Raw genomic sequence first — 13,764 nt, forward strand, 5'->3', positions numbered from 1 at the left:
CAGCGGCGGCGGCGACGAGGAAGAGTCACTGGAGGCCGACCGCGCTCCCAGCGGCGGCGGCGACGAGGAAGAGTCACTGGAGGCCGACCGCGCTCCCAGCGGCGGCGGCGACGAGGAAGAGTCACTGGAGGCCGACCGCGCTCCCAGCGGCGGCGGCGGCGGCGACGAGGAAGAGTCACTGGAGGCCGACCGCGCTCCCGGCGGCGGCGGCGGCGAGGACGAGAAGGAATCACTGGAGGCCGACCGCGCTCCCGGCGGCGGCGGCGGCGACGACGAGGGGGAGTCACTGGAGGCCGACCGCGCTCCCAGCGGCGGCGGCGACGACGAGGGGGAGTCACTGGAGGCCGACCGCGCTCCCAGCGGCGGCGGCGACGACGAGGGGGAGTCACTGGAGGCCGACCGCGGGGCGTGCGGCGGCGGCGACGGGGAGCAGACACTGGAGGCCGACCGCGGGGCATGCGGCGGCGGAGAAGGGCGACCCCGGGCTCTGGTGGGGAACCCTCGGGTGACGTGGAGCGCTCGGACTGAGCGGGACCCCCTGGCTCGGAGTGCTCGGACTGAGCGGGACCCCCTGGCTCGGACTGAGCGGAGACCCCCATCGGCTCGGACTGAGCGGGACCCTCTGGCGCGGAGCGCTCGGACTGAGCGGAGACCCCCATCGGCTCGGACTGAGCGGGACCCTCTGGCGCGGAGCGCTCGGACTGAGCGGAGACCCCCATCGGCTCGGACTGAGCGGGACCCTCTGGCGCGGAGCGCTCGGACTGAGCGGAGACCCCCATCGGCTCGGACTGAGCGGGACCCTCTGGCGCGGAGCGCTCGGACTGAGCGGAGACCCCCATCGGCTCGGACTGAGCGGAGACCCCCATCGGCTCGGACTGAGCGGAGACCCCCATCGGCTCGGACTGAGCGGGACCCTCTGGCGCGGAGCGCTCGGACTGAGCGGAGACCCCCATCGGCTCGGACTGAGCGGGACCCTCTGGCGCGGAGCGCTCGGACTGAGCGGAGACCCCCATCGGCTCGGACTGAGCGGGACCCTCTGGCGCGGAGCGCTCGGACTGAGCGGAGACCCCCATCGGCTCGGACTGAGCGGAACACTCTGAGGACTCTGGCGGCGCGGACTGAGCAGGACTCTCCGGATGCTCGAACACTGGATGCGCAGGCTGGGCTGCTTTGCAAGGCATAGTGCGGGTGAGTCTGATGGTGAGGATGATGGCGACATGGGAGTTAACTGGGACTCTGACTCAGAGGCCAGAGACTCAACAGCAGTCGACGGGAGAGACCGGGGCTGAGACAAAGAAGCTGAGTGCGTGGGAGCTGACCCTGGGGAAGCTGAGTGCGTGGGAGCTGACCCTGGGGAAGCTGAGTGCGTGGGAGCTGACCCTGGGGAAGCTGAGTGCGTGGGAGCTGACCCTGGGGAAGCTGAGTGCGTGGGAGCTGACCCTGGGGAAGCTGAGTGCGTGGGAGCTGACCCTGGGGAAGCTGAGTGCGTGGGAGCTGACCCTGGGGAAGCTGAGTGCGTGGAAGCAGGCCGGGAGACGACTGGCTGCGTGGAAGCAGGCCGGGAGACGACTGGCTGCGTGGAAGCAGGCCGGGAGACGACTGGCTGCGTGGAAGCAGGCCGGGAGACGACTGGCTGCGTGGAAGCAGGCCGGGAGACGACTGGCTGCGTGGAAGCAGGCCGGGAGACGACTGGCTGCGTGGAAGCAGGGACGGCTGCGTGGAGCAGGGAGACGACTGGCTGCGTGGAAGCAGGCCGGGAGACGACTGGCTGCGTGGAAGCAGGCCGGGAGACGACTGGCTGCGTGGAAGCAGGCCGGGAGACGACTGGCTGCGTGGAAGCAGGCCGGGAGACGACTGGCTGCGTGGAAGCAGGCCGGGAGACGACTGGCTGCGTGGAAGCAGGCCGGGAGACGACTGGCTGCGTGGAAGCAGGCCGGGAGACGACTGGCTGCGTGGAAGCAGGCCGGGAGACGACTGGCTGCGTGGAAGCAGGCCGGGAGACGACTGGCTGCGTGGAAGCAGGCCGGGAGACGACTGGCTGCGTGGAAGCAGGCCGGGAGACGACTGGCTGCGTGGAAGCAGGCCGGGAGACGACTGGCTGCGTGGAAGCAGGCCGGGAGACGACTGGCTGCGTGGAAGCAGGCCGGGAGACGACTGGCTGCGTGGAAGCAGGCCGGGAGACGACTGGCTGCGTGGAAGCAGGCCGGGAGACGACTGGCTGCGTGGAAGCAGGCCGGGAGACGACTGGCTGCGTGGAAGCAGGCCGGGAGACGACTGGCTGCGTGGAAGCAGGCCGGGAGACGACTGGCTGCGTGGAAGCAGGCCGGGAGACGACTGGCTGCGTGGAAGCAGGCCGGGAGACAGAAAGAGCAGACTGCGAGCTAGAGAGGGCAGACTGCGTGGGAGCAGGCTGCGAGCTAGAGAGGGCAGGAGCTGAGGGAACTGACTGAGAGGGCACTGAAACTGCTGACACTGGGGACCAAGGAAGAGCGACTGGAGCTAGAGCTGACTGAGGGCGAGGGAGAGCGACTGGAGCTAGAGCTGACTGAGGGCGAGGGAGAGCGACTGGAGCTAGAGCTGACTGAGGGCGAGGGAGAGCGACTGGAGCTAGAGCTGACTGAGGTCGAGGAAGAGCGACTGGAGCTAGAGCTGACTGAGGGCGAGGGAGAGCGACTGGAGCTAGAGCTGACTGAGGGCGAGGGAGAGCTGCTGGCTGCGTGGGAGCAGACTGAGGGAGAGCCGACTGCGTGGAGACTGACTGAGAGCTAGAGAGAGCAGACTGCGTGGAAACTGACTGAGAGCTAGGGAGAGCCGACTGCGTGGAAACTGACTGAGAGCTAGGGAGAGCCGACTGCGTGGAAACTGACTGAGAGCTAGGGAGAGCTGACTGCGTGGAAACTGACTGAGAGCTAGGGAGAGATGACTGCGTGGAAACTGACTGAGAGCTAGGGAGAGATGACTGCGTGGAAACTGACTGAGAGCTAGGGAGAGATGACTGCGTGGAAACTGACTGAGAGCTAGGGAGAGCTGAGGCTGAGGGAGACCCTGCTGCTGCTGCTAACGCTGAAAACCGATGCGAAGGCTTGGACCTGGTTGCCCCCACCCGCGGAACAGGTACGGGTGCAGAGGTCAGCCCGTCCGTGGCTGCCCCCACCCGCGGAACAGGTACGGGTGCAGAGGTCAGCCCGTCCGTGGCTGCCCCCACCCGCGGAACAGGTACGGGTGCAGAGGTCAGCCCGTCCGTGGCTGCCCCCACCCGCGGAACAGGTACGGGTGCAGAGGTCAGCCCGTCCGTGGCTGCCCCCACCCGCGGAACAGGTACGGGTGCAGAGGTCAGCCCGTCCGTGGCTGCCCCCACCCGCGGAACAGGTACGGGTGCAGAGGTCAGCCCGTCCGCGGCTGCCCCCACCCGCGGAACAGGTACGGGTGCAGAGGTCAGCCCGTCCGCGGCTGCCCCCACCCGCGGAACAGGTACGGGTGCAGGGGGAGCTGGAGCCAAGGGAGCGGGAGCAGGGTGAGCAGAGGGAGCTGGAGCTAACTGAGGGGTCTGAGACTGCGACTGAGGAGGAGCTGGAGCTAACTGAGGGGTCTGAGACTGCGACTGAGGAGGAGCTGGAGCTACAGCTGACTGGGAACACTGCGACTGAGGAGGAGCTGGAGCTACAGCTGACTGGGAACACTGCGACTGAGGAGGAGCTGGAGCTACAGCTGACTGGGAACACTGCGACTGAGGAGGAGCTGGAGCTACAGCTGACTGGGAACACTGCGACTGAGGAGGAGCTGGAGCTACAGCTGACTGGGAACACTGCCACGGAGGAGGAGCTGGAGCTACAGCTGACTGGGAACACTGCGACTGAGGAGGAGCTGGCGCTACAGCTGAGGTCTGTGGCGCTGGCTGTGGATGAAGGGTGGTGATGACAAAGTCTTTCACGAGCCCATGCAGAGAGTCCAGCAGCCAAGGATGGTCACACACTAGCCCTTGCAGTTTGGCTGTGATAGCTTTCTGCTCAATCTCGCATGGGTCAGACAGCAGCTCAAAGACCAACGAGTCCACCCACCGAATGATGGTCTGCTTTGCCACCTCAGGGAGGGGAAAAGCAGCGGGGTCAGAGACGGTAGTTTGCGCATGACGCGGTGACAATATCCGCGGCGTTATACCGCTCGGGTCTGGGGGGGCCCCCCACCGATGCTGCCGGGAACTCCCCCTCCTCCGTGGCCGCCGCGACTGCAGTGGAAGGGGGAAGCCAGTGAGCGGAGCCGCAGATGAAGGACGCTGACGGGCACTGTTCTGAAATGCTGGGCCCCCCAGCGCCAGACGAGTGCCGTTGAAGCAGCCGGAGCTAGCCAGGTCTTTAGTATGGTCGCGTCGTTCTGTCATGGCCGGGGAGGAAACGGACGAGGAAGGACAAACATGCAGGACTCCGGAGATGGGCATAACTCAAAGGCATTTATTAATGTAGGGAAAAACAATACAAAAACCGTTCAGAAGGGAGACGAAGGGGAACCACAGGGAGCACAGGAACACACGGGCACACAACATCAACGACGCGACAACAGGCATAGAAAACGCAGGACTTAAATACACAGAAGGGCTGATGAGGGAAGAGGAAACAGGTGGGAACACAGGTGACACTGATAACTAAGACGAGACCAGAGGGAAGCAAAACTGAATACAACAGACGGGCTGGATGAATATCAAAATAAAACAGGAAGTATGACAAGGGAACAGAGACGCAAACCTGACAGAATACAGAGAGACACGAGGGACTAGAAATAACTGAGGGCAACTCTAACAGATAAAACAACCTGAGAAAACGGAAACCATACCAAGAAAACATAAAACACTGGGCCACCGGCCCAGGACATGACAGAAACAGCTTGTGGATGAACCGAATCAAACACAATAATTTTCACCTTCTTTTCCTTTCCCTCGATGGAATATGTCATGAGGTGAAGGAAAGGTGTGAAGGAGAAATTAAGGGATTTAAGAAAAGAGACGCTTGGATTAAGAGAGTCCAATCACAATTACACCTGACTCCTTAATAATGTGACAGCAGGCGTCTGCTGTATTGAAACTACAATGTCCAGAAGATTAACTAAAAAATGTTCTTATACAGGGCTTTTCTACTCTAGCTGAGCACTCAAAGCGCTTTATACAGCATCATTTGTATTTACCCATTCACTTCCTTCTATAGCTAAGTGCTAACATTCATACTCCAGTAGTTGCATTGGAGAGCAACTTGGGGTTCAGTATCTTGCCCAAGGATACTTTGGCATGCAGACTGGAGCAGCCAGGAATTGAGCCACTGACCTTCTGATTAGTAGATTATCTGCTCTTCCTCCTGAGCCACAGCCACTCCAATGTGCATATTATTCCACCCCGGCATGTTCTTACTGTGTTGTTTCATGCAGGTCATATAAATGAGAACTAACAGTGAAAATATCACTCAGGTGAAAAAGGTGGCATTTTAAAGACAAAGCAACACAGAGCCTGGATGTAACTCTGTTCCTCCTTCTTGATTAAGATTACTGTGAATCTATGAAACTAAATTTGTCTCCATCCATCACTTATCCCAGCTGACCCAACGTAAACACTCATTCATGATAATCCGAAAGGCTGCAAAGCAACAACATAGTGTGCTGGTTTACACATTTGCCTGTCAGGTGGTAAATTGACTTATGTAGCACCTTTCTACTCAGTTGATCCCTCAAAACGCTTTTTTACTTCAGGTCTCATTCACTCAATCACACACATTCATGCAGCGCATCCTAACAGTCACACTCCGATGGATGCATCAGGAGCAACTCAGGGTTCAGTGCCTTGCTCGAGGATACTTCGACATGCAGAAGTTCAGCTCTGTGTTCAACAGGCTGCTCCTGAAAATTCAAAACATTTCAGCAGAGTATGGCATAAAATGGAAAACACACTTATGATGAACAATTACTGTCACTTTTCTTGAGCATCTTTGTGAATGGTTGGATGGTCCGTTGCTATGAATTATGGGATGGCATTTTCTTTTCTCCTTTCATAAAGGATGTTCAAATGTATCATCTGCTACAGGAAGTAATAAAGGATGCACTTATGCTCCTTTCCTCAGTGTTCGGAGAATTCAAACAGCTCTTATTTTGGCGACCATGCAGATACTTCAAGGTCACTTCACTCAGTTAGAAACCTTCTTACTATTCCAGCGCACCCCAGTAAAAGATGAATAAAGACTATTTAGAACTATGTTTCATGCCAAGCTTCTCTAATAGACTCCAAAAATAAAAATAATGTGGAGTGTAATATTGTAGTCGCGGACCCGATTACAAGACACAGGAAGCAGAATATTTAACAAATTCTAAGGACTAAGGAACCCCACTGGGAACATAACAAACCACACAACAAAGACAAAGAGGATTGCAGTGTGTTTACACACACTTAGGACTAACTGGGAGACTGGAAACCGAAGGGGAATGAGACACAGGTGAAGAGCAAGACAATCAGACAGGAAGTGAAACCCAAAAGGAGACACGGGAAAAAACTATCAAAGTAAAACAGGAAACAACCCTAATAAACATGAAACAGAGGAACACTGGGAAGACAATAATAATTAAAAAACCTCAAGGCCGGAAGCAAAATGTAATAATAATAATAATAATAAATGAGTCTCAAGAATGATAAACACAAGTTGATATTTAACAGACACAAAAATCAAAGTCTGCTTACACCAACACACCAATAGGAACTAAACATTTTTTAATAAAAATGTACATCTCATGCAGGCTCACAGTGAACAGTTTACTCCACACAAAGTCCCCGTAACGTTTCTTAGCCTTTCTAGCATTTAGTCAGTTGTGCAGCTAACTCACAACAACCTGTTTCACAAGCCTGAACAACACAGCTATTCCTAGTTTGGCTCATTTAATGAAACTAAAGTAGTTGGTTGATTTTGTTGTTGCACAATAGCCTGTAAGTAACATGTCTGACAGGCGTGAAGAGGAGAATTCAGGGGCTGAGCGGGAAATTTCATCAAAAACAAACTAAAGAAAAATAAAATATCTTTGATCATACTGTGCAGCCTTCTGCAGCTGGTGGTACATAAAAATGAAGCTTGCCTTTACAGCTCTATCACTGCTGACTGTGCCGCAGGTCCCTGTCTTTGACTTCATATCTTTTAAATTCAAACATCAAAATTATTGAAATTTGACTAGATTTGACCAGGGCCCGATCGGACGCTGATTTTGACTCATGTGACTCAAAGGGAGGATGCTGAGAGGCTGCACAGGGGCCCAGTATAAGATAAATGAGGATTACTTTGAACTTTGAGTCATGCAAAGCTACTGTAGTAATCAAAATATGGAGCTGAAAATGAACATTAAAGGCTGCAGAATGTGTCACATTCAGTGAAGAGGCTCTCTGGTACGGTGAGTAGTAAAAAAGGGTCCTTTATTTCTGATGCATCAGTTTTTGTTGACCTGAAACTGAGATTTATTTTTTTTTTAGAACAGGTTGTGTTGTCAGTGCACAATGTCAGTGTTTAGTGACTCATTATTATTCTCACTCACAGGTTTGTTGTATTAATAAGCGTCGCTGATTCACGGAGCCCATTCTTGTTCAGTTTGGCCTCACAGCTGTGGAGCTGTTACTGACTAAATCTATAGATATGTTTTTTTTAATTAAAAAAACTTACTGACTAAAAGTCTTTCTGTAAGATGCAAGAAGATCACACTTTATGTCATAGTTGGTTAAACAGCTCATTCCTCGGGGAGCGGCTTTTCCAAGGTCCTCGAAGCTGCAACCTGTTTCTTCTGTATTAAATCCAGAAATAAACCCAACATTTTTGGACTATTCTGGACAAAAATGTAGGGGTCACTCTGGGCTCTGAGAAGTTGCCTTGGTCACGATTTTCTAAGTCATTAATCTTAAGCCCTAACCGTAAAAAGGCCAAGCTATATGGGCAACTCTGAACAACCTAAACTGTGAGAGGAAACTGGACCCAGAACCTTTTTTTCTGTGATGCAACAGTGATAATATTCTGGAAATCTGAGCCGCACGGTGGTGCAGCACCCAAAGTCAGCTGTTATAAGATGAAGTTTAATGGAACCCTATACGGTTAAGTGGTTAAAAATGGATGTAAATCCACTGGAATTCCATTAAATATGATAAGATCACTATAGAGTTACATTACAGGTATTCCAGGGATTCTGCTGGCAGGTCTCTGCCTGAGCTTAAAGCATTAACATGCAAAACATACACAAAAGCAACAAAAAGCAGTTATTCTGATAAAGTAATGAGGTGTTTGTGTTGAAATACACACTCTGAACATGCGGAGGTGGTTTGCAAAGCAGCTTGCAGGTGTGCAGCAGCAGACTGAAGCATGCCTGAAAGCAGGGATTTATTAAATGGATGCTTAGAATCAGCTGGGCTGACATCTGCTGGGATTGGTTAAACTACAGATCCACAAAAAGACTAAGAACATCTGTTTGTAATAAACCCTGTGTTACGCTGATAAATTTGATCAGTTGATCACTAAACACCTCCTGCACAGTTTGTGTTTTCTTTTAGTTTTGTTTGTGTTTCACTTAGTTTCACTTAGTTTTTATTTTTACTTTAGTTAACAAAAGAATTACACCTAATTTTAGTATTTTATTTAGTTTTAATAAACAATATTAACCTTGACTGGTGCAAATAATAATAATAATAGATTCTCAGTGTCAGGTTCTCTGTGCCAGCGTTAATGTTATCAGTCACACTTTTCCCTACTGTGATGACTCAAAATCCCTGCTGTTAAAACGGAGTATAAATCCAGAGATTCAGGAGGATGAACACTGGAGGACAAAAGAAGCTGATGTTTGATGTTCAAAGGCTGAGTCCACCTGTAACTGAGGTGTCAGTGAATAAAGGCTCAGTACAGTCTAACACGGTGGCTGTTCCTGGGTGTAAATCAGTCAGCATTTGTCGCCACCTAGTGGTTGCTCCGATTGTCGTCACTCACTGTAGAGCATTGTTCCAAGCCTCTCTTGGACGTAAAAACAAATCACAGCTCTCTCTGCTGCTAGAGGGCGTACAAACACCTGCAGCAGGACGTAACGGGACCCTTTAAAGGCATCATTACGACAAGATATCTGCTAGGTACAATCATTTTTGCTTTGGAATAAATGTGCTCAGTTCAAAAAGCAGATATCTCGATTTTCTTTTGTTTTGCATGAAAATAATAGGTAGAATGCTGCAACTACAATATAACATAATTAAAGGGTTCGAGGAGTGACATCCTTTAAATATTTTTTTTGTGGCGACATTTTAAACGTTAAAATAAGAGCAAGACACACACACAAAAGTATGAATGTGTGTTTGTATATTTTAGATGGAAAAACACTTTGTTCACACTTTTTTCATCACTTACTTCTCCAGCTACAGAATCAATTAACCATCATTAACTGACTCAGCTCAGCACAAATCAAACAGCCTGGTTTCTGCACTGGTTCCAGGCTATAAATTAAGATAAAAACAAATCAATAAATAAGCTGGTGGTTCCCAATTTAGGGACTTGTCCCACACTAAGTGTCTTGAAAGATGATTACAGGTCTGTATTAAATCATTAAAAGCGTAGTTCTTCAGCTAAATGTACAGTTTTACCTCATTAAACGTCTAAAAATAAGTTTCTGCTGAACAAATTGTGCTGAACAAATCTGCTGAAGTGCAAATTGTCATGGGGGCTGCATTAGAGTCCTCAGATCAATGTTTTCATGGTTTTCTGTCAGTGTCTGTTTTGCTGATCCTGGCAATATGGAAATATATTTATGTGTTGTGTATTTGTATAGTGGTCACTATTGATTAACCATACTGATTTATTTTACAAAGCCAGTATAGAGACTTTGCATTTAACACTCATCAGAGAGAAACTGTTCTTCATCTGCTTTTCTTTATGCTTGTGTGAGTTTGGAGATGTGGAGTGTAACTGTTTTTGGGGTCACCTCCTGCTCTTTTAACTGTGCTATATAAATAAAAGTCACTTGACTTGACTATAAATGTTTAATATTCAGAATCTCTGATCAAACCTATAATGTCAATACACCAACAAACCTTAAATATAACGGATCATTTGCCAGTGAAATGGCACCTTTGTCAAATAAACAGCTGTGGTCAGATGTTTACTTCCACTCGTCACGGGAATGAATGTCGGGGTAACTTTGATTGATTTTTTTTTAACTCTTCTTTTTCCAGGGCTGAGTGACTGTACAGCTCACACTTTTAATGACTTTTAAAAACAGGATTTGGTTGCAGGTTTGAATTTTTTTTTAGAGTTTCTTTAATCCGCACATTATCCTGCATAATACTATATAATATACTACATATATATATATATATATATATATATATATATATATATATATATATATATATATATATATATATATATATATATATATATATATATATATATATATATATAGTATAACATCAAGTGCTTTTTAGGTTTTATTTGTTAAAGTTATAGTTAAGGGCAAAAAATAAAATTTTGTCAGAGATGACAACTGCCAGCTAATACAGCCTTACATACAGGGTCTCTAAAAGAATATGAAGTGTAGAGTTGATGGCTGCATGGATGGATGGATGGATGGATGGATGGATAGTTTAAAAAAAAAATGCATTTGCATTATGAGCAGTTTAAGCCTATGTACTCTAATGCAAGTTCTGGCTGGAGAAAATTGGCATATGTGTACTGAGATGGGGCCACTCTGTTCCAAAGCCAGCTATATAAGTATTCATACATATAAGGTATAAAGTATGTTCACATAAGTAGTTTTGGTTAAAAATGTAAGTTCACGTTTGAATTCTGTGGCTAAAAAATTAATAACTGTGTTTGACATCCAAAGTTTGAAGTTTAAACTGAAGTCTGATTCTACAGCGGTCACTACCTCTTAAGGACTTTAGGTTGAAAACTGCAGCCCGGAACACTCACCGCTGTTTGCTGTCTTTTATTTTAGAAAGGATTTTTTTAACTTGATAAAAAAGTTAAAAAAAAAATAGACGCGCCATTAAAATATTGACCAGGTCATTTGTTTTATTTTGCAATCTCCTGCGCGTCTCATTTCCTCCTGTTACAGCGCCCGCTCAGATCACGTGATAGAAAGTGGGTCGAGAACTGGGTCGTTTATCAGAGTCAGGTGGCTTCCTCCTGCTCTTCTTTACCTGCCCGGTGAGGTAACACCTTCACTCAGGGGGAGGATGTCCAACCTGCCGGATATTCCCGCTCCATATAAATTTCACTGGAATCAACGAAGGAGCGAGGAGGCATTTACCGGCTTGGAGTTCAGGAGTTTGCGTGAGTTTCTCCTGAAGCGAAGATTTCAGTGTTGAGGACACAAAGAACAAACATGTTCTCCTTCCTGCGCTCAGGTGAGTTTTCTCTTTGAACTGCTTCCTCATGCAGCACCTGTCCGAGTAGTTATTTTTCCTCATTCGTTTTTCAGACGTCCCCTCTTAGCTTAATGTTTTTCGGATATTATAACAGGGATTTACGGTGTCATAGAGTTGACAGCAACCCTGTAACCGTGTTTAACGAGTTTTATCGTTTCCTGTTGTATAAAGTTTCATTATCACAGCAACTTGTTCCCACGTGCACGGCAGGACAATTACAGCCCCTAACTGCCCTCATTAAACCACAGTATTGATGCAAGCTGCAATTAAATCATCGTTTGATTGTCTGCAACAGGATCAGTAAGGATTTCGACACATTCTTCTCTCCCACGTTCATATCTGTGTCCTGTCAGACTGTAAACAGAATATTACTATTCTATGTAATTTCCCAGCAATATCATCAACTATTTAATCAGTAAAGTAACCCATGTGTTATATATGTATAAACATAAACCAATAAAAACTAAATTCTAAATGAGTGTAGTGAAAGTAATGCTCCAGCTGTGGGGATTTACTTGTACCAATATTATTAAAATACTTATAAATGTGTAAATACAGATGTTTCTTTTTTTTGATGTGTGTAAAATAAAATCTTTGGCCATTTAAGGCAAATGTCATGAGTAAAAACTATAAATGTTCATTTTTTTTTAAGTGCTATTGAGCAGTAGTTCTCCAGGGTGTCTGAAGGTCTAATTTTTTTTCTCCTTTGGACATTGGCTGCTTTTTCCTCCTTATATTGACCATTTTCAGAGGAAAGCCACTTAACACGGACCTGTGAATCATTCAAGCATAAAAAGGCACCTAACACAAAGGATGAACCGATGTTGTGTCTACAATAACAGACAGTTTGGTAAAGAACCCATTTTAAATTGAATCTTTGAGCACTTTGTTACTGGCAGCCTGTCACAGAACACATCATTTGTTCCCATTTCTTGAGCTGAATCTGTGAAAAATACCAAAGATAACACAGTTTGACAGACATAAAATTGTATTTTTGCACCAACAAGGGTGATTCCCCAAGAACTATTAGCTGAAAACGGTATGTGTGCAAATTAATGAAGCTGGCCAAGTGGAAGACAAAAGAAGTGACAGGTCTAAAAAAACTAGTATCTGAAAGTCATCTCCTTAAGAAACAGGAAAATAATCCAGCAAAGACCTGACACAGGACCTGAGAGATGCATCTGACCCTTCTGCTGATCCATCTACTGTTCACAGTTGAAGGATGGCTGTCAAGAAGACATTCTTAAGGAAGGGAAACGGGGAGAAAAAGCTGAGGTCTACCAAATTACACAAGAACTGGACTGAAAATCAGTGGCAACGGGTCTGAATCAAAATTTCTCAATATGTACGGAGGAGATCAGGAGAGAGGTACAACAGTGGGTCTACAGCCATCTTGGCTCTGTCATGACTTGACTCCATTTCAGCCAGCGGTGTTGGAGATTTTGTCAAAACTGATGAAATTATGAACCCAGAAAAGTACAGTAAGATTTGATCAACCATGTAAAACCATCTGGAAAGCATCTGACTGGCAACAGCTTCATTTTTCAGCATGAAAATGATCCCAAACACACTGCTTACGATGCAAAAGCATTCTTAGATAGGAAAAAACACACAAAAGAACTCCATCAGTCATGGATTGGCCTCCCTGGACCTCAACATTAATGAAGCAGTGTGGGATCATTTCCACAGAGGACAGAGCAAACGGCAGCCGACATCCAAAGTAGAGCTTTGAATGTCCTTTAGGAAGCCTGGAGAACTATTCCTGAAAACTGCTTAAAGAAATGACGGGAATGCTGCCTCAGAGAGTTCAGGCTGCGCTGAAGAATAAAGGTGGCCACAGCAAATATTGATTTTCAGGCTTGTTAGCATTGCACAAACTCTGTTTTTGTCTTGTATACTGTATTTACATTTAAATAAATCACTGCACCCATTTCACATTTTCCAAGCAAAATATCAGGAAACGAGGGGTGGCTCAAGACTTTTGCACAATACTGCATGTTTATTTTAAGGTACTGGGATACAGAAACTCATATAAGAGAAGCAAATGGAGGCCCCAAAACTCATTTGTACAGGTAAATCCAGCTGCTTGAATGAATGAACAGGAAAATCAGCACACTTCTTTTTCTCATAGTTTCCTGCGTGTGAAGGATTTGATTGTGTGTATATGCTGTGATTATATGAATCACTTTAATCTCAGTATAATTACCTGTTTGCTTCCAGACAGAAACCCCCCTCCTGAGGATATCCACATTTCTTCCCTACCTCCCAGCATTCCCACAGATCCAGAGCCAGATCAGCAAACTGGAGGACAAGGTGAGGATGTTTATTCTGTAGACAGCATTTTTTTTTTTCTTTTTTTG

At 47.8% G+C, this 13,764-nt stretch overlaps 1 protein-coding gene across 1 annotated transcript in view; it reads left to right on the plus strand.

The window, feature by feature from the left end:
• Nucleotides 1-11,200: 11,200 nt before the first annotated feature.
• LOC115782949 (natural resistance-associated macrophage protein 2-like) overlaps nt 11,201-13,764 on the plus strand; it is a 32,839-nt gene continuing 30,275 nt past the window's right edge. Inside the window, exons 1-2 of the mRNA XM_030733500.1 lie at nt 11,201-11,383; nt 13,625-13,717. Coding sequence (XP_030589360.1) covers nt 11,362-11,383; nt 13,625-13,717 — 115 coding nt within the window. The 5' untranslated portion in view covers nt 11,201-11,361. The remainder of the gene's footprint in view (nt 11,384-13,624; nt 13,718-13,764) is intronic.

This window comes from Archocentrus centrarchus, chromosome 7 (assembly GCF_007364275.1).
Source record: "Archocentrus centrarchus isolate MPI-CPG fArcCen1 chromosome 7, fArcCen1, whole genome shotgun sequence".
NCBI classification, from domain to species: Eukaryota; Metazoa; Chordata; class Actinopteri; order Cichliformes; family Cichlidae; genus Archocentrus; species Archocentrus centrarchus.